This window comes from Trichoplusia ni, unplaced genomic scaffold (genome assembly GCF_003590095.1).
Source record: "Trichoplusia ni isolate ovarian cell line Hi5 unplaced genomic scaffold, tn1 tig00003155, whole genome shotgun sequence".
Classification (NCBI taxonomy): domain Eukaryota; kingdom Metazoa; phylum Arthropoda; class Insecta; order Lepidoptera; family Noctuidae; genus Trichoplusia; species Trichoplusia ni.
This window is the reverse complement of record NW_020800344.1, coordinates 85,739-99,569: the sequence shown is the minus strand read 5'-3', so window position 1 is coordinate 99,569 and position 13,831 is coordinate 85,739. Positions and strand designations below refer to the sequence as shown.

Here is a 13,831-nt window from a genome sequence, read left to right as displayed (position 1 = left end):
CTTATCTATTTACGGGTGTAAGATACATTTTAAGGGTTCGGAGGTGATGAATTGGTGGTATTCTATTATAATTAATTAATAAATAAATAAAACGAACGAACGAATATTTACGCTACAATTATAACGAATAAATTGTATAACATAGTTAAATGTTTTTTAATCATTTGTACTTGGAGAAAAATGCATTGAGAGCTACGATAAATACGATCCGCGACGAGCTTTGAGAACGTTTCAAGAGAAACAAAGCTTATTTCACAGCAGAGGGCGCTCGCGAGCGCGCTCTCGTATCGTATAAAAGGGAGGGAAAACATCGGTGGGTTTTTATTCTCAATCGTTCGTTCGTAGCGTGCGGACGCGTGACGATACGGAATTAAATTATTTGATTTAGTTTGTGTGTGGGTTCGTTAATTCGCGACGTAATGGCTCGTACAAAGCAGACCGCTCGTAAATCCACCGGTGGTAAGGCGCCGAGGAAGCAGCTCGCCACCAAGGCGGCGCGCAAGAGCGCACCGGCGACCGGTGGCGTCAAGAAGCCCCATCGTTACAGGCCCGGTACCGTGGCCCTGCGTGAGATCCGTCGTTACCAGAAGAGTACCGAGCTGTTGATCCGCAAGCTGCCTTTCCAGCGTTTGGTGCGTGAGATAGCTCAGGACTTCAAGACCGATCTCAGATTCCAGAGCTCCGCCGTGATGGCTCTTCAGGAAGCCAGCGAAGCTTACCTCGTCGGTCTCTTCGAAGACACCAACCTGTGCGCCATTCACGCGAAACGCGTCACCATCATGCCTAAGGACATACAGTTGGCGCGCAGAATTCGAGGCGAGCGCGCTTAAACAAAACAATAAAGCGTGCTTTCGTTTCGTACCGACGCCGCTGTCGGCGACTAAAAGTAAGGTGCCGCGCTATCGCCGGCAAATGGTGTGGGGTACCGCGCACATAGCGGTCCGCCTCACACACATTTTTCATTAGAAATAAGATATTTGCATTTTTGTTTATTTGTTGTAATTTACGTTGGTTAGGTTAAGTTGTTATTAGTTATAATAGTATCAACAACCCAAAGTAAGGCGCCGCGCTGCCGCCGGCAAAGAAAGGTGTGGGGTACCGCGCACATCGCGGCCCGCCCCACAGACATATAGTGAATTAGAAATAGGATTTTACATATTTTTATTATTGTTTATATTTCTAATTGTTGTTATTTACGTTATCATAGACTATTGTCACATTTGTGTCCATTTGTAAAGTTATTAAGTGTAAAATTGCTGAACTATGAAAGTTAATGGTTACGTAATAAGAATTGTAAAATTGACTTTTTTACTTTAAGTTGTTTTTAAATGTAAGGGTGAATATCTTATTGGAAATCGCCCAGAAACGCCAAATCCGTTGGAATTTTGAAGATCGGCCGTCGGAGTAAAAAGTTATGAACAAATGTGTAAATGACTCCAATAAGACGGCCGGTATATTGGTGTTTCTGGGTCGATAATTAATAAATACAATTAAGTACGTATCTTGTAAGGTGTTATTTAGATAAGAATAACAAATATTTATCATAATAAAACATAAAAAGGTGTATTTAATGTAAAATGGATGAATAAATACAAGGTAAAGGGGTTCGCCAAAGTGAAAATTAACTCCAATACGAGTCTTATTGGAGTGGCGCACGCGGCGGTAAAGTCTCGTTGTATAAAAGCAGCGGGGCTTTCCGTCGTGAGTCAGTCGCAGCTCAGCTTCAGTACGGACAACATCTACGAAGAGAAATTGGCGAACCTCCGATCCTGATTAGAAGATTTACTCCGTGTTTTCTTCAATAATCCTCTAGTAGAGACGTGGGGTGTGTGACGTCGCATCCTCGGTACCTCGGTACCATCTTAGGTTTCCATCAACGACGCACAGAGGGGTGCGTGGGGTACGTGTGCACCAGCGCAAGCAACACACGTACCAAACACTGTGGGACACCGTCCCCGGGCAGTCGACCGCCGCGACCGTAGTCTAACAGCTACCTCGTGGCCATTGGTCGACCGCGCCCACAACAGTTGGTCCTTCGAGCCGGATCCCTCGAAACCTAAGAAGAGGTTGCAAGAAGAAAGAAGATTGAAGACTGCAAGATGCCGGTGACCAGGTCACAGAAGGATGTTCCCTTGCGCCCTCCGTCCCGTCCTTTGGACGCGGCGGCTCCAACGTCAGGGCCAGAAGGGGCCACGTCTGCGACAGCACCAGCTAAGGCGCCTTCATCAGAAGCAACTACTTCTTCTGGAACAACAGCAACGGAGTACACTACCACCACCGAAGCGACCATGGAGACTGCGACCACGGCGGCATCAGAGAAGAGCAAGGCCGCGAAGAAGGCGAACAAGAAGACCCCAGAAGAGGCCCTGGGGAAGGGGTTGCCGGGTTCCTCCGCAACTCTGAAACCAATGGGGGTCGGTCGCCGAGCCAGGTCTACGAAGACGACGAGTTCCTCGGCCAGAAGAAAGGAGCTAGCAGCCAGGGAAGAACTGGCACGCCTGGAGCTGGAGCAGGCTCAGGCGGCGGCAAGATTAGCACGCATCCGCTTGGAGCTGACGCAGTGCGAGGACGAGGACTCCATGGAAGAAGATGAAGACCTGGAAGAAGAAAGGACAGCCCACGTCAAGAACTGGATCGAGACGTCGGTGCTACATGAAACCACCAAGACAGCGGATGTGTACCCAGGACAGCGACCAGCAGAAGATCAGAAGGTGAAGCCAGAAGAAGAGGCTTCTGCAGGAGGTGCTTTCAACGGGATCCAGGCGCTGACTGCTGCTCTCAAGGAAGCCTTCTCAAGCCGAGAAGGTGCGACGGGGCAGCCGAAGTATATCCACGAGTTACCGTACTTCGACGGCAACAGCAGCGAGTGGATGGCCTTCAAGGTGGTCTACGAGGACACAGCTCACATGTTCAGCAACGTCCAGAATATGGCGCGACTAAGAAGAGCGCTGAAGGGCAACGCCAGAGAAGCTATCAGAAGTCTTCTGTACTCGGAGGCATCTGCAGAAGAGGTCATGCAGGCGTTGAAGAGGAGGTTCGGGAGACCGGATGCCTTGATCCTGGCGGAGCTGGAGAAGGTGAAGACCCTGGCGCGGATATCGGAAAACCCCAGGGAAATCTGCGTGTTCGCCAGTCAAGTAAACAACAGCGTGGCGGCTATCAAGGGACTCAAGAAGCCGCAGTACCTGCACTCACCGGAGATCGTGAAGTGTATTGTTGAGAAGCTACCAACAGTACTCAAGTTCCGGTGGTACGACTACACTGCAGCCACGGATGATGGTGAGTTTTCGGACTTGAATCTCATCAGCAGGTTCCTGAACCAGGAGGCCGACAAGTGTGGAGCCTTCGCCGCGCTGGAAGAAAGAAACAGGAAGACAATCAAGCACGCCTCACACGTCACGCGGGACTCGCAGGAGCGGGAGCCCAGGCAGGCTGAAAGAAAGTGTCCGATGTGTGAGGGCGAACATGTGCTGCTGGAGTGCCGCAAGTTTCAGAAGAGTTCAGTGCAAGACCGATGGGCGGCCGTGAAGAAGAGCAGGGTGTGCTTCAAATGTCTACAGGGAAGGCACAGAAAGGAGATGTGTCGTAAGCCTCCGTGCAAGACCTGCAAGCGGTGGCACCATCACCTGCTTCATGCGGAAGCACAAGAAGAAGCTTCAAGTAGCAAGGACGCTACTGAGGCAGCAGCGGTCATGGCGGCCGTGAACACGGTGAGCAGCACACGAGCCTACCTGAAGATGGTGCCAGTAGAGGTCTACGGTACCAAGGGCTCCAAAAAGATCCTGGCCCTCATGGATGAGGGGTCGACGGTGACGCTGCTGGATCAGAAGGTCGCCGAAGAGGTTGGCGCTCATGGCAGAAGGGAGGAGCTGACGATCGAGACAGTTGGCGGCAGGCTCATCCAGAAGAAGGACTCACAGCTGCTGGACCTGGCTGTGAAAGGCGTACACCAAGGGGCCAAGAAGATCTTGAGAGGAGTCCGGACCATGGAAGGACTCAAGCTGGCGCCACAGTTCCTAGAAAAGGGAAGAATTGAGCGCTGCAAGCACCTGACGAAGCTCTCCGACGCCCTATACTACGAGGGAGAGCGACCGCAACTACTCATCGGGCAAGACAACTGGGAGCTGATCGTATCCCGGGAAGTAAGAAAAGGGAAGCCAGGTGAACCGGTTGCCTCCAGGACAGGACTCGGCTGGGTGTTGCACGGTACCGACAGTGGTGCAATAAAAAGGGTGCAGTTTATTAACACTTGCCTTACTGTCAGCTCACCAGAAGAAGAGATGCACCGGGTCATCAAGGATCACTTCGCGATCGAGGCGCTTGGTGTGCAGCCACGCAGACCCTCAACGGACGCCGAGGGACAGGCCATCGCCATCCTAGAGAAGACCTGCAGAAGATTGGAAGACGGGCGCTTCGAGGCCGGTCTGCTGTGGAGGAACCCAGAAGAAAGGATGCCAGACAGTTATACTTCTGCAAAAAACCGTCTGGCCAACATTGAAAAGAAGATAGACAAGGACCCTCAGCTGAAGGAGGAATACGGTCGGCAGATGGAACATCTTCTGGACAGCGGGTATGCAGAAGAGGCTCCAGCGCAACCAGAAGACACCAAGAAGAAATGGTACCTGCCACACTTCGCCGTCGTGCATCCTTTGAAGAAGAAGATTAGGATCGTGTTCGACGCGGCAGCGAAGTCCGGAGGCAAGAGCCTCAACGATGCTCTGCTGCCAGGACCAGACCTGCTGCAGTCACTCTTCGGCGTTCTGCTGAGGTTCCGGCAGGGACCCTTGGCGGTTGCAGCAGACATAAAGGAAATGTTTCTGCAGGTGCGAATAAGGCCAGAAGATCGAGACAGCCTGCGGTTCCTGTGGCGAGGGGATCGACGCGACGAGTCACCGAAAGAGTACAGGATGACATCAGTCATTTTCGGTGCGACTTCATCTCCAAGCACAGCCATCTACGTGAAGAACAGAAACGCAGCTGACTTCCAAGAAGAGTATCCAGAAGCAGCAAGGGCGATCGAGCTGAATCACTACATGGACGACTACCTGCACAGCTTCCACTCAGAAGAGGACTTGAGAAGGGTAACGGCGCAAGTCGACTTCATCCACAGGAAGGCAGGCTTCGAACTCAGGGGATGGGCGTCCAACCAACCTGAGCTGCTGCACCGAGTCAGGACCGAGATGACAGAGAAGGTCGAGGTCAACCTCGGGGAGAAGGAAGAGAAGACCCTAGGACTACGCTGGTTCACAGAGAAGGACTCCATCGGATTCAGGGCGAACCTTCGGAACACGCCGGAGGAGATAGCGAGAGGTTTCAAGGTGCCAACGAAAAGGGAAGTTACCAGTGCGGTCATGTCTACCTTCGACCCGCTGGGACTGGCATCACCGGTCCTGATTCAAGGTAAGAAGTTACTGCAGAACATCTGGCGCAGCGGCATCGGCTGGGACGAAGAGATCGCAGACCAGGATCACGAAACTTGGAAGGTCTACCTGGAGAAGATGAAGCTCCTGCAGGGCCTTCAGATCCCGAGATGTCTAGCTCCACGTAGCACCGAGGGGGAGCTGCACACCTTCACGGATGCGAGTGAAACGGCGTATGCAGCTGCAGTCTACTGGAGAGCGCAAGAAAGTGACGGGACCTACCTCGTCAATCTGGTGGCAGCGAAGGTGAGAGTCACACCGTTGAAACCTGTGTCAGTTCCCAGACTTGAGCTGCAAGCTGCCCTCCTCGGAAGCCGGCTGGCGCACGCTGTAGAAGAGGAAATGGACCTGAAGGCGAGCAAGAAGACCTTCTGGACGGACTCCAGCATCGTGCTCTCCTGGATCAAGACGGACCCGAGGACCTTCAAGACGTTCGTGGCTCACCGACTAGCAGAAATTGAAGACCTCACCAAGCCACAGGACTGGAGATGGGTGCCTACGGCGCACAACCCTGCGGACGACGCGACGCGTGACGTGCCGGACAACTTCGACAACAAGCATCGCTGGTACACCGGGCCTGACTTCCTGCGACAAGAAGAAGCTCATTGGCCAGCAGCGAGGACCTTCAGGAAGGAGACCACGGGCGAAGAAAAGTCGACGGACGTCGTGGCTACAGCGAGCGTCGTCAGCCGAACTCCAAAGCCAGAAAGATTCTCGTCATGGAAGAGACTTCAGCGGGCAACGGCGAGGGTGCTGCAATTCATTCAACTCTGCCGTCCCATAGGCCGGGTCAACGCATGCAAGACCGACCCGACATGGCGGGTCATCAAGAAGAAGGCGCCGGGAGTGGGAAGGCGACCGACGTCCTCGAAGGAAGAAAGAAGATACATACCCCTCAGTCCGGAGCTGCTGGAGCAGGCCGAGAAGTTGTTGCTGAGGGAGAGTCAAGAGAGAAGCTTCCACGAAGAAATACGACACTTGCAGAAGGGGAAGCAACTCGAGGGCAACAGCAAGTTGAAACGACTCGACGTGGTATTAGATGAAGACCTGCTGCGAGTTAAAGGAAGAATCGACGCGATTCAGGGCGTCTCGAGGAATTTCATACGGCCCATCGTGCTCGACAGTAAAGACCTGATTGGAAGACTTATCTTGGAAGACTACCACCGTCGCTTCAATCATGGGAACCACGCCACGGTGATGAACGAGGTCCGTCAACGATATTGGGTGCTGGGGCTACGCTCAGCATTGAAGACTGTCCAGCATCAATGTCAATGGTGCAGAGCAAGAAGAGGGAAGCCTGGAGAGCTGCCGACGGGGAACCTGCCCGTCGAACGTCTGACGCACAGTTGTCCACCCTTTACATGCACTGGCGTCGACTACTTCGGGCCGCTCTCCGTCACGGTGGCAAGACACCACGAGAAGAGATGGGGCGCTCTGTTCACGTGCCTTACGACGCGAGCGGTGCACATCGAGCTGGTTCCGTCACTGTCAACCGACAGTATGATGATGGCTCTCCGGAGGTTCGCTGCAAGAAGAGGAATGCCGAAGACTATATACTCGGACAACGGGACCAACTTCGTCGGCGCCAACCGTGAACTTCAGGAGGCGCTGCAGGGAATGAACAAAGAAAACCTAACTTCTGAAGCCGAGAAGATCGACATACAATGGAAGTTCATCCCACCTGGCGCGCCAAACATGGGCGGCGCTTGGGAACGTCTGGTGCGCTCCATAAAAACCGCACTGGACGCCACTCTACACGAAAGACATCCACGAGAAGAGGTCCTTCTCACCCTCCTGCTGGAAGCTGAACACACGGTGAATTCACGACCGCTGACTCACCTCTCCGAGAATCCCGAGGAGGAAGCGCTCACTCCAAACCACTTCCTCCTTGGACGCTCCTGCGGCACTGCGAGACTCGGCCACTTCGGCGACAACGAGCTGGTGGGACGACACACCTGGAAGGCGACGCAGCGGCTTGCCGATCACTTTTGGCAACGCTGGCTGCGCGAGTACCTGCCGACCCTGCTGCCAAGGAAGACTCGAGGTGGAACCTCGCCCACCGACCTGAGGGTCGGCGACATCGTGCTGATCGTCGACCACACCCTACCAAGGGACACCTGGCCCCGTGGAAGAATCGTGCAAGTGTATCCAGGCCCAGATGGAAGAACCAGGATCGTCGACATCGGGACCAGAGGCGGCGTGCTGCGGAGACCCAGTTCGCGAGTGGTGCTGCTGGTGCCGGGAGAATCGCCGAGCCAGGAGGATGGTGCGACGCACGAGGGGGAGAATGTCGGCGACTAAAAGTAAGGTGCCGCGCTATCGCCGGCAAATGGTGTGGGGTACCGCGCACATAGCGGTCCGCCTCACACACATTTTTCATTAGAAATAAGATATTTGCATTTTTGTTTATTTGTTGTAATTTACGTTGGTTAGGTTAAGTTGTTATTAGTTATAATAGTATCAACAACCCAAAGTAAGGCGCCGCGCTGCCGCCGGCAAAGAAAGGTGTGGGGTACCGCGCACATCGCGGCCCGCCCCACAGACATATAGTGAATTAGAAATAGGATTTTACATATTTTTATTATTGTTTATATTTCTAATTGTTGTTATTTACGTTATCATAGACTATTGTCACATTTGTGTCCATTTGTAAAGTTATTAAGTGTAAAATTGCTGAACTATGAAAGTTAATGGTTACGTAATAAGAATTGTAAAATTGACTTTTTTACTTTAAGTTGTTTTTAAATGTAAGGGTGAATATCTTATTGGAAATCGCCCAGAAACGCCAAATCCGTTGGAATTTTGAAGATCGGCCGTCGGAGTAAAAAGTTATGAACAAATGTGTAAATGACTCCAATAAGACGGCCGGTATATTGGTGTTTCTGGGTCGATAATTAATAAATACAATTAAGTACGTATCTTGTAAGGTGTTATTTAGATAAGAATAACAAATATTTATCATAATAAAACATAAAAAGGTGTATTTAATGTAAAATGGATGAATAAATACAAGGTAAAGGGGTTCGCCAAAGTGAAAATTAACTCCAATACGAGTCTTATTGGAGTGGCGCACGCGGCGGTAAAGTCTCGTTGTATAAAAGCAGCGGGGCTTTCCGTCGTGAGTCAGTCGCAGCTCAGCTTCAGTACGGACAACATCTACGAAGAGAAATTGGCGAACCTCCGATCCTGATTAGAAGATTTACTCCGTGTTTTCTTCAATAATCCTCTAGTAGAGACGTGGGGTGTGTGACGTCGCATCCTCGGTACCTCGGTACCATCTTAGGTTTCCATCAACGACGCACAGAGGGGTGCGTGGGGTACGTGTGCACCAGCGCAAGCAACACACGTACCAAACACTGTGGGACACCGTCCCCGGGCAGTCGACCGCCGCGACCGTAGTCTAACAGCTACCTCGTGGCCATTGGTCGACCGCGCCCACAACAGCCGCCGTGGCTAGGCACATGCTGCAGTGCGCAGCGCTTAGCTTACTATCGTCGTTATAACAACACAAAAAGGCCCTTTTCAGGGCCACATATATTTCATATATTATCATCAAAAATAATATGTTTCTTATGTCGAGACGCGTCAATAACGTTCACTCGAAATATCGAATATAAAAATAAATATGATATGACAATCACGCATGACATACAAATAGAATAGATGTATGTATGCATGCATGCATGCATGCAACTTATGTGTGTGTAAGTGCACCTATATAAAATACCCTTAGATATATATCTCGTATTACTCGTAACAGTCTGAACTGTACTAAATTCGTTACCTACTAGTGTTAGTATTAATATAACTTATTTCATAGCACACAACAAGCTAAATACTGTATACTTAGATAGAACTGATTTCGAAACGTCGTAGGGGTTTATAATACTGATAACTGATAGATATATCCAATCCCGTTAAAATTTAATGTAATTTTTTTTTTTTTTCTAGTAAAATATAAATAAATACAGCGTAGAGACTACATTAAAATCGAGTAAAACTCAAAATTTTGTACTATGGTGGGGGCGCTGTCGTCGCGTTTCGTCCCTCTCCCGCCACACTCGCCTCGCCCCGCGCCGTCTAGATGCGACCCGTGCGCAGGATATAAAAAGGCGGCGGTACGGCGGTAACCGAAACAGTCTCTCGTCGGCGCTCAAACGGCGTTGATCGTGTTTATTTCGTTCGTTCGTTGTCAACGTACATACATAGAAGATGACCGGTCGCGGTAAGGGAGGAAAGGGGCTGGGAAAAGGAGGAGCCAAGCGTCACAGGAAAGTACTTCGTGATAACATCCAGGGTATCACGAAGCCCGCCATCCGTCGTCTGGCTCGCAGAGGCGGCGTCAAACGTATCTCCGGTCTGATCTACGAAGAGACCCGTGGTGTGTTGAAGGTGTTCCTCGAGAACGTGATCCGTGACGCCGTCACTTACACCGAGCACGCCAAGAGGAAGACCGTCACCGCCATGGACGTCGTCTACGCTCTGAAGCGTCAGGGCCGTACCCTCTACGGTTTCGGCGGTTAAACGACCTAATCGACAACATCGGGTTGTTTCGTCGCGGCGAGTGTGTGTGTATGTGTGTACGTTGTGAGTTTTCTGAGTCTTCGACGACGACGACGACGGAGGTGTAGTGTCATGTGTGCGATTACTATCTTAACGCGACTTACACTCACTTCTCGCTCGCACTTCTACACACTACCACTGCTGGCTACGACGAGAGTGTTGCCCGCCCGCCTTCTACTATATCATAGAAGACGCCGGCGCTCGCTCAAACAAAAAGGCCCTTTTCAGGGCCGCATATGATTCATATTTTTTTTATAAAATGTTTCTCTTGACGATTCGTCAACTTTACACGAACACACACACAAACCATAATACGATTATATATTATGTATCAAAAAAATAAGTAGTAGGTGTATGTGTAACATGATAGATTTATCCACCACCGAAATATAGGTACCTTAACACTCAGACTTCCTATATACCTAGTTTTGTGTACATAAAAATATATACTCACCTTGACCTGATTGAGGATCATCACATCACAAGTATGGTAATATAATTTATTGGAATAGAAAGATGCGTATCTACATAGTACGTACTTGTGTTCGTTGGGTTAGGTGAACTTAAAGCAAAATTCGTTCGTAATTTATAACATTTTTATTTTTTACAAACCGAACGCACGCTACTACGCGCGCGGGACAGATATTACATTTAATATGTTCTCTCGCAACTGAATATAGGTAATATTGATAATAAAGTATAAGTAAAGAGATGGATTTAATGTATACCATACGATACGAGGTCAGGAAGAAAATGAAATATTATTATTATACAGAATATTGAAACACGTTCATTCAGTCACGAATTTTATAATAATTCTTCATCTATAATAAAACATAGACACGAATTGTAAATAGGTATCTTAGTCCCCGATATTCTAGGGGGTCTTTACATACATAGTACCTGCTTTAGTTTCGTTTCGTATAATATATATTGCTAACTAGTAACTACGACGGCGAAGACCACCAAGGCGGCGGGGCGCGGATACCGTTTGCCTATCTCACGCGGATTATTCCTTTATTTCATACTTCTTGTGTGTTATAATTATTTCGTATTTTTTTCATTTAAATCACAAACTGAATTATCTTCCGATGACCCGTCTCGATCCCGAGTTATATATTGAATTCGTGTCCGTCCTTAGGCTCTCGACTACTATACGGGAGGAGACCGAGCTCGACGACGACGGTCTAGTCGGTGTGTTTTACGACGGTTCACTTTTACTTAGATAATTATCGACTCCAACTGTCGAATATCAACGAAACGTTGTCGTTTTAAATCTTCGATATCTTCCCTGTTGACGGGTCGACATCGATGCTCCCTAACTATATACTTTAAATGATAAAAATGCATTTTGATATACACCCGAGGTACCGGGAGTACGCCGTCGCCGATTTAAATCGACGCACCGATCGCCTCGACGACCTCACGACGTAACGCGCCGCACCTATACGCACTCAACTTCATGGGGGATCGTATCGAACCCGAATATATAATATTTTATCTAGTTTACCTAAATAAAAATTTATTTTATTAGATACGTGTTAGTGAAAAGTTTCAAGCGTTCATACGAGAAATCGTCGCGCGAGACCGCGGCGCTCGTTACGGTAAAGTTTCGTCGTACCTGACCGACGCTATTCGATGACGAGTAAAGTGGCGACATCTAAGTCTCTCTCTATAACTTCACTTTTATTATCGTCGTTTGTTTGTTTACTTACTTACTTACGTACGTACGTGTTATTATCATCATAAAATGGCAGACACAGCAGTAGCTACCGAGGCTCCGGCACCCGCTACCCCGGCGAAGAAGCAAGCAAGACAGGCCGGCGGCGCCGGGGCGAAGAAGCCTAAAGCCAAGCCGACCCATCCTAAAACATCCGAGATGGTTACGAGCGCGATCAAGGAGATGAAGGAGCGCAGCGGTTCCTCGTTGCAGGCTATCAAGAAGTACATCGCCGCCCAGTACAAGGTCGACTCCGAGAAACTCGCTCCGTTCATAAAGAAGTACCTGAAGAGCGCCGTCGAATCCGGCGTCCTAATTCAGACCAAGGGCAAGGGAGCTTCGGGTTCGTTCAAACTCGAGTCGAAATCGGCCGCGGCGAAGAAACCCGCCGGCGCCGGAGCCGGAAAGGCCGGCGGCAAGGCGGCCTCGTCCGCTACAGCAGCGTCGAAGGCGAAGAAAGCCACCGCTTCTCAGGCGGGAGCCAAGACCAAGAAGGCCGCGGCCGCCGCCGCGAGCGCGTCCGCCGCTTCGGGATCGCCCTCGAAGTCTAAGGCTTCGGCCGCGGCGAGCGCCAAGGAGAAGAAGGCCGCCGCCGCCGCCAAGAAGAAGCCCGCCGCCGCGAAGAAGGCCGCCGCCCCGGCTAAGGCGAAGGGAGGCGCCGCACCCAAGGCCAAGAAGACCGCCAAGCCCCCGACGAAGAAGCCGAAGGCGCCCAAACCCAAGAAGGCCGCCGCTACGCCCAAGTCGAAGCCCGCCGCGAAGAAGGCTTCCGCCGCTAAGAAGTAAGCGACGCCGACCCGAACTCGCGTCCCACGGCTACGAGAGCGGTGTTCAGAGACACGGCACGGCACGGCACGGCAGCGCAGAGCGAACACTCAGTGATTTGAATAGTTCGTTGCGTTGCGTTGAGACGAGACGAGACGAGTATGATGATCGCTGGGTTCGTGTTTGTGTACATGTTGTTGTTGTTGTTGTTGTGTTTCGTTCAACGCTCTTTGTAAACAATTGTGAGTGTGAACAGTTGTTTATGAGTTGGCAAAGCAAGCAAGCTAGCAAGCAAGCAACCAAAAAGCCCTTTTCAGGGCTAACAAAAGTTTCACGGTAACCGGTCCGGAGTGACTAGACCGGTACTGTTTCTCTATGTTGTTGTTGGCGTCAATGATGAGAATAGAGATAGAGATAATTGGTAATAGATAGATAGATAATGGTCGGCTCTTGATATATTATATATAGTGAGCCGTAAATAATATGTATGGTACAGGTCCGCGCGGTGAAGTAAGTAAATATATTATGTATAGGTATAATATAGAGATTGAAAGGTAAACCTGTGCGGATGGAAGGATCTAAGGATGGAAGGAAGGAAGGAAGGAAGGAATAAATAAGGAAATGTTAGAAGCAAGAAGGGAACGATTTGAGAGATAGAGAGGTATAATTATGTATGTTGAATGAATATAGATTGATTGATTGATATTATGTTGAATTCCTTTCGCCCCAGACCGACATGGCTGGCGTCCGGCGTCGCCCGGCAGGGCGACGCCGGCAATTTTTTTGGGTTTTTTTTAAAAATGTTGGAGTAATAATTATGCAAACGACACAGCGAGTGTTTACAGGAAAAGCAATGTTTTTCACTCAATGTTTTAACTAATTGTTTAGTCAACAAAATGCGGCAACATTCTTCCAACCATCATATCAGCCTGGAATCACCCACTGCTGGGCATTGGCCTCACCTTTTCTTTCTCACCTATTTTATCCACCTTTCAATATATCAGAAAAAATATATACTCGTCTAAAGGATCCCTTTGCTTAGTAAAACAATTTAGTTAGAAACCACCTTGTCCTTTCGTATAAAATGCTGATTTAGAAACATTTGGTTAGTGAAAGTCGAAATAAACACTTTTGGGGGAAACGTAGGTAGCTAAGTAATGAACTGTGCCTTTTTATACTGGACTTTGATACAATTTAGAAAGTAAAAAAATGTATCAATTGTACTACAATATGTTTATAATGGTTCATTTGTATTAACTGTTACCATTCAAAAATAATGGTGAGAAACTGGTAGAGTGCGAGTGACTCGCCACTTTAAGCGTATCTTTCAAATATGATAAATGTTAACAAATAGGCTTCGTGG

The 13,831-nt window shown here is 49.4% G+C and overlaps 2 protein-coding genes across 2 annotated transcripts; both read left to right on the top strand.

Annotated features, from left to right (window-relative positions):
• Window positions 1-274: 274 nt before the first annotated feature.
• LOC113507807 (histone H3-like) lies at window positions 275-10,218 on the top strand. The gene is made up of 2 exons (XM_026890733.1): window positions 275-761; window positions 9,630-10,218. The coding sequence occupies exons 1-2, from the start codon at window positions 420-422 to the stop codon at window positions 9,942-9,944; spliced, it is 657 nt and encodes a 218-aa protein (XP_026746534.1). The 5' UTR covers window positions 275-419; the 3' UTR covers window positions 9,945-10,218.
• An 80-nt stretch (window positions 10,219-10,298) lies between these two features.
• On the top strand, window positions 10,299-13,172 carry LOC113507798 (histone H1C-like). The gene has a single exon (XM_026890724.1). The coding sequence runs from the start codon at window positions 11,734-11,736 to the stop codon at window positions 12,487-12,489; it is 756 nt and encodes a 251-aa protein (XP_026746525.1). The 5' UTR covers window positions 10,299-11,733; the 3' UTR covers window positions 12,490-13,172.
• Window positions 13,173-13,831: the final 659 nt, after the last annotated feature.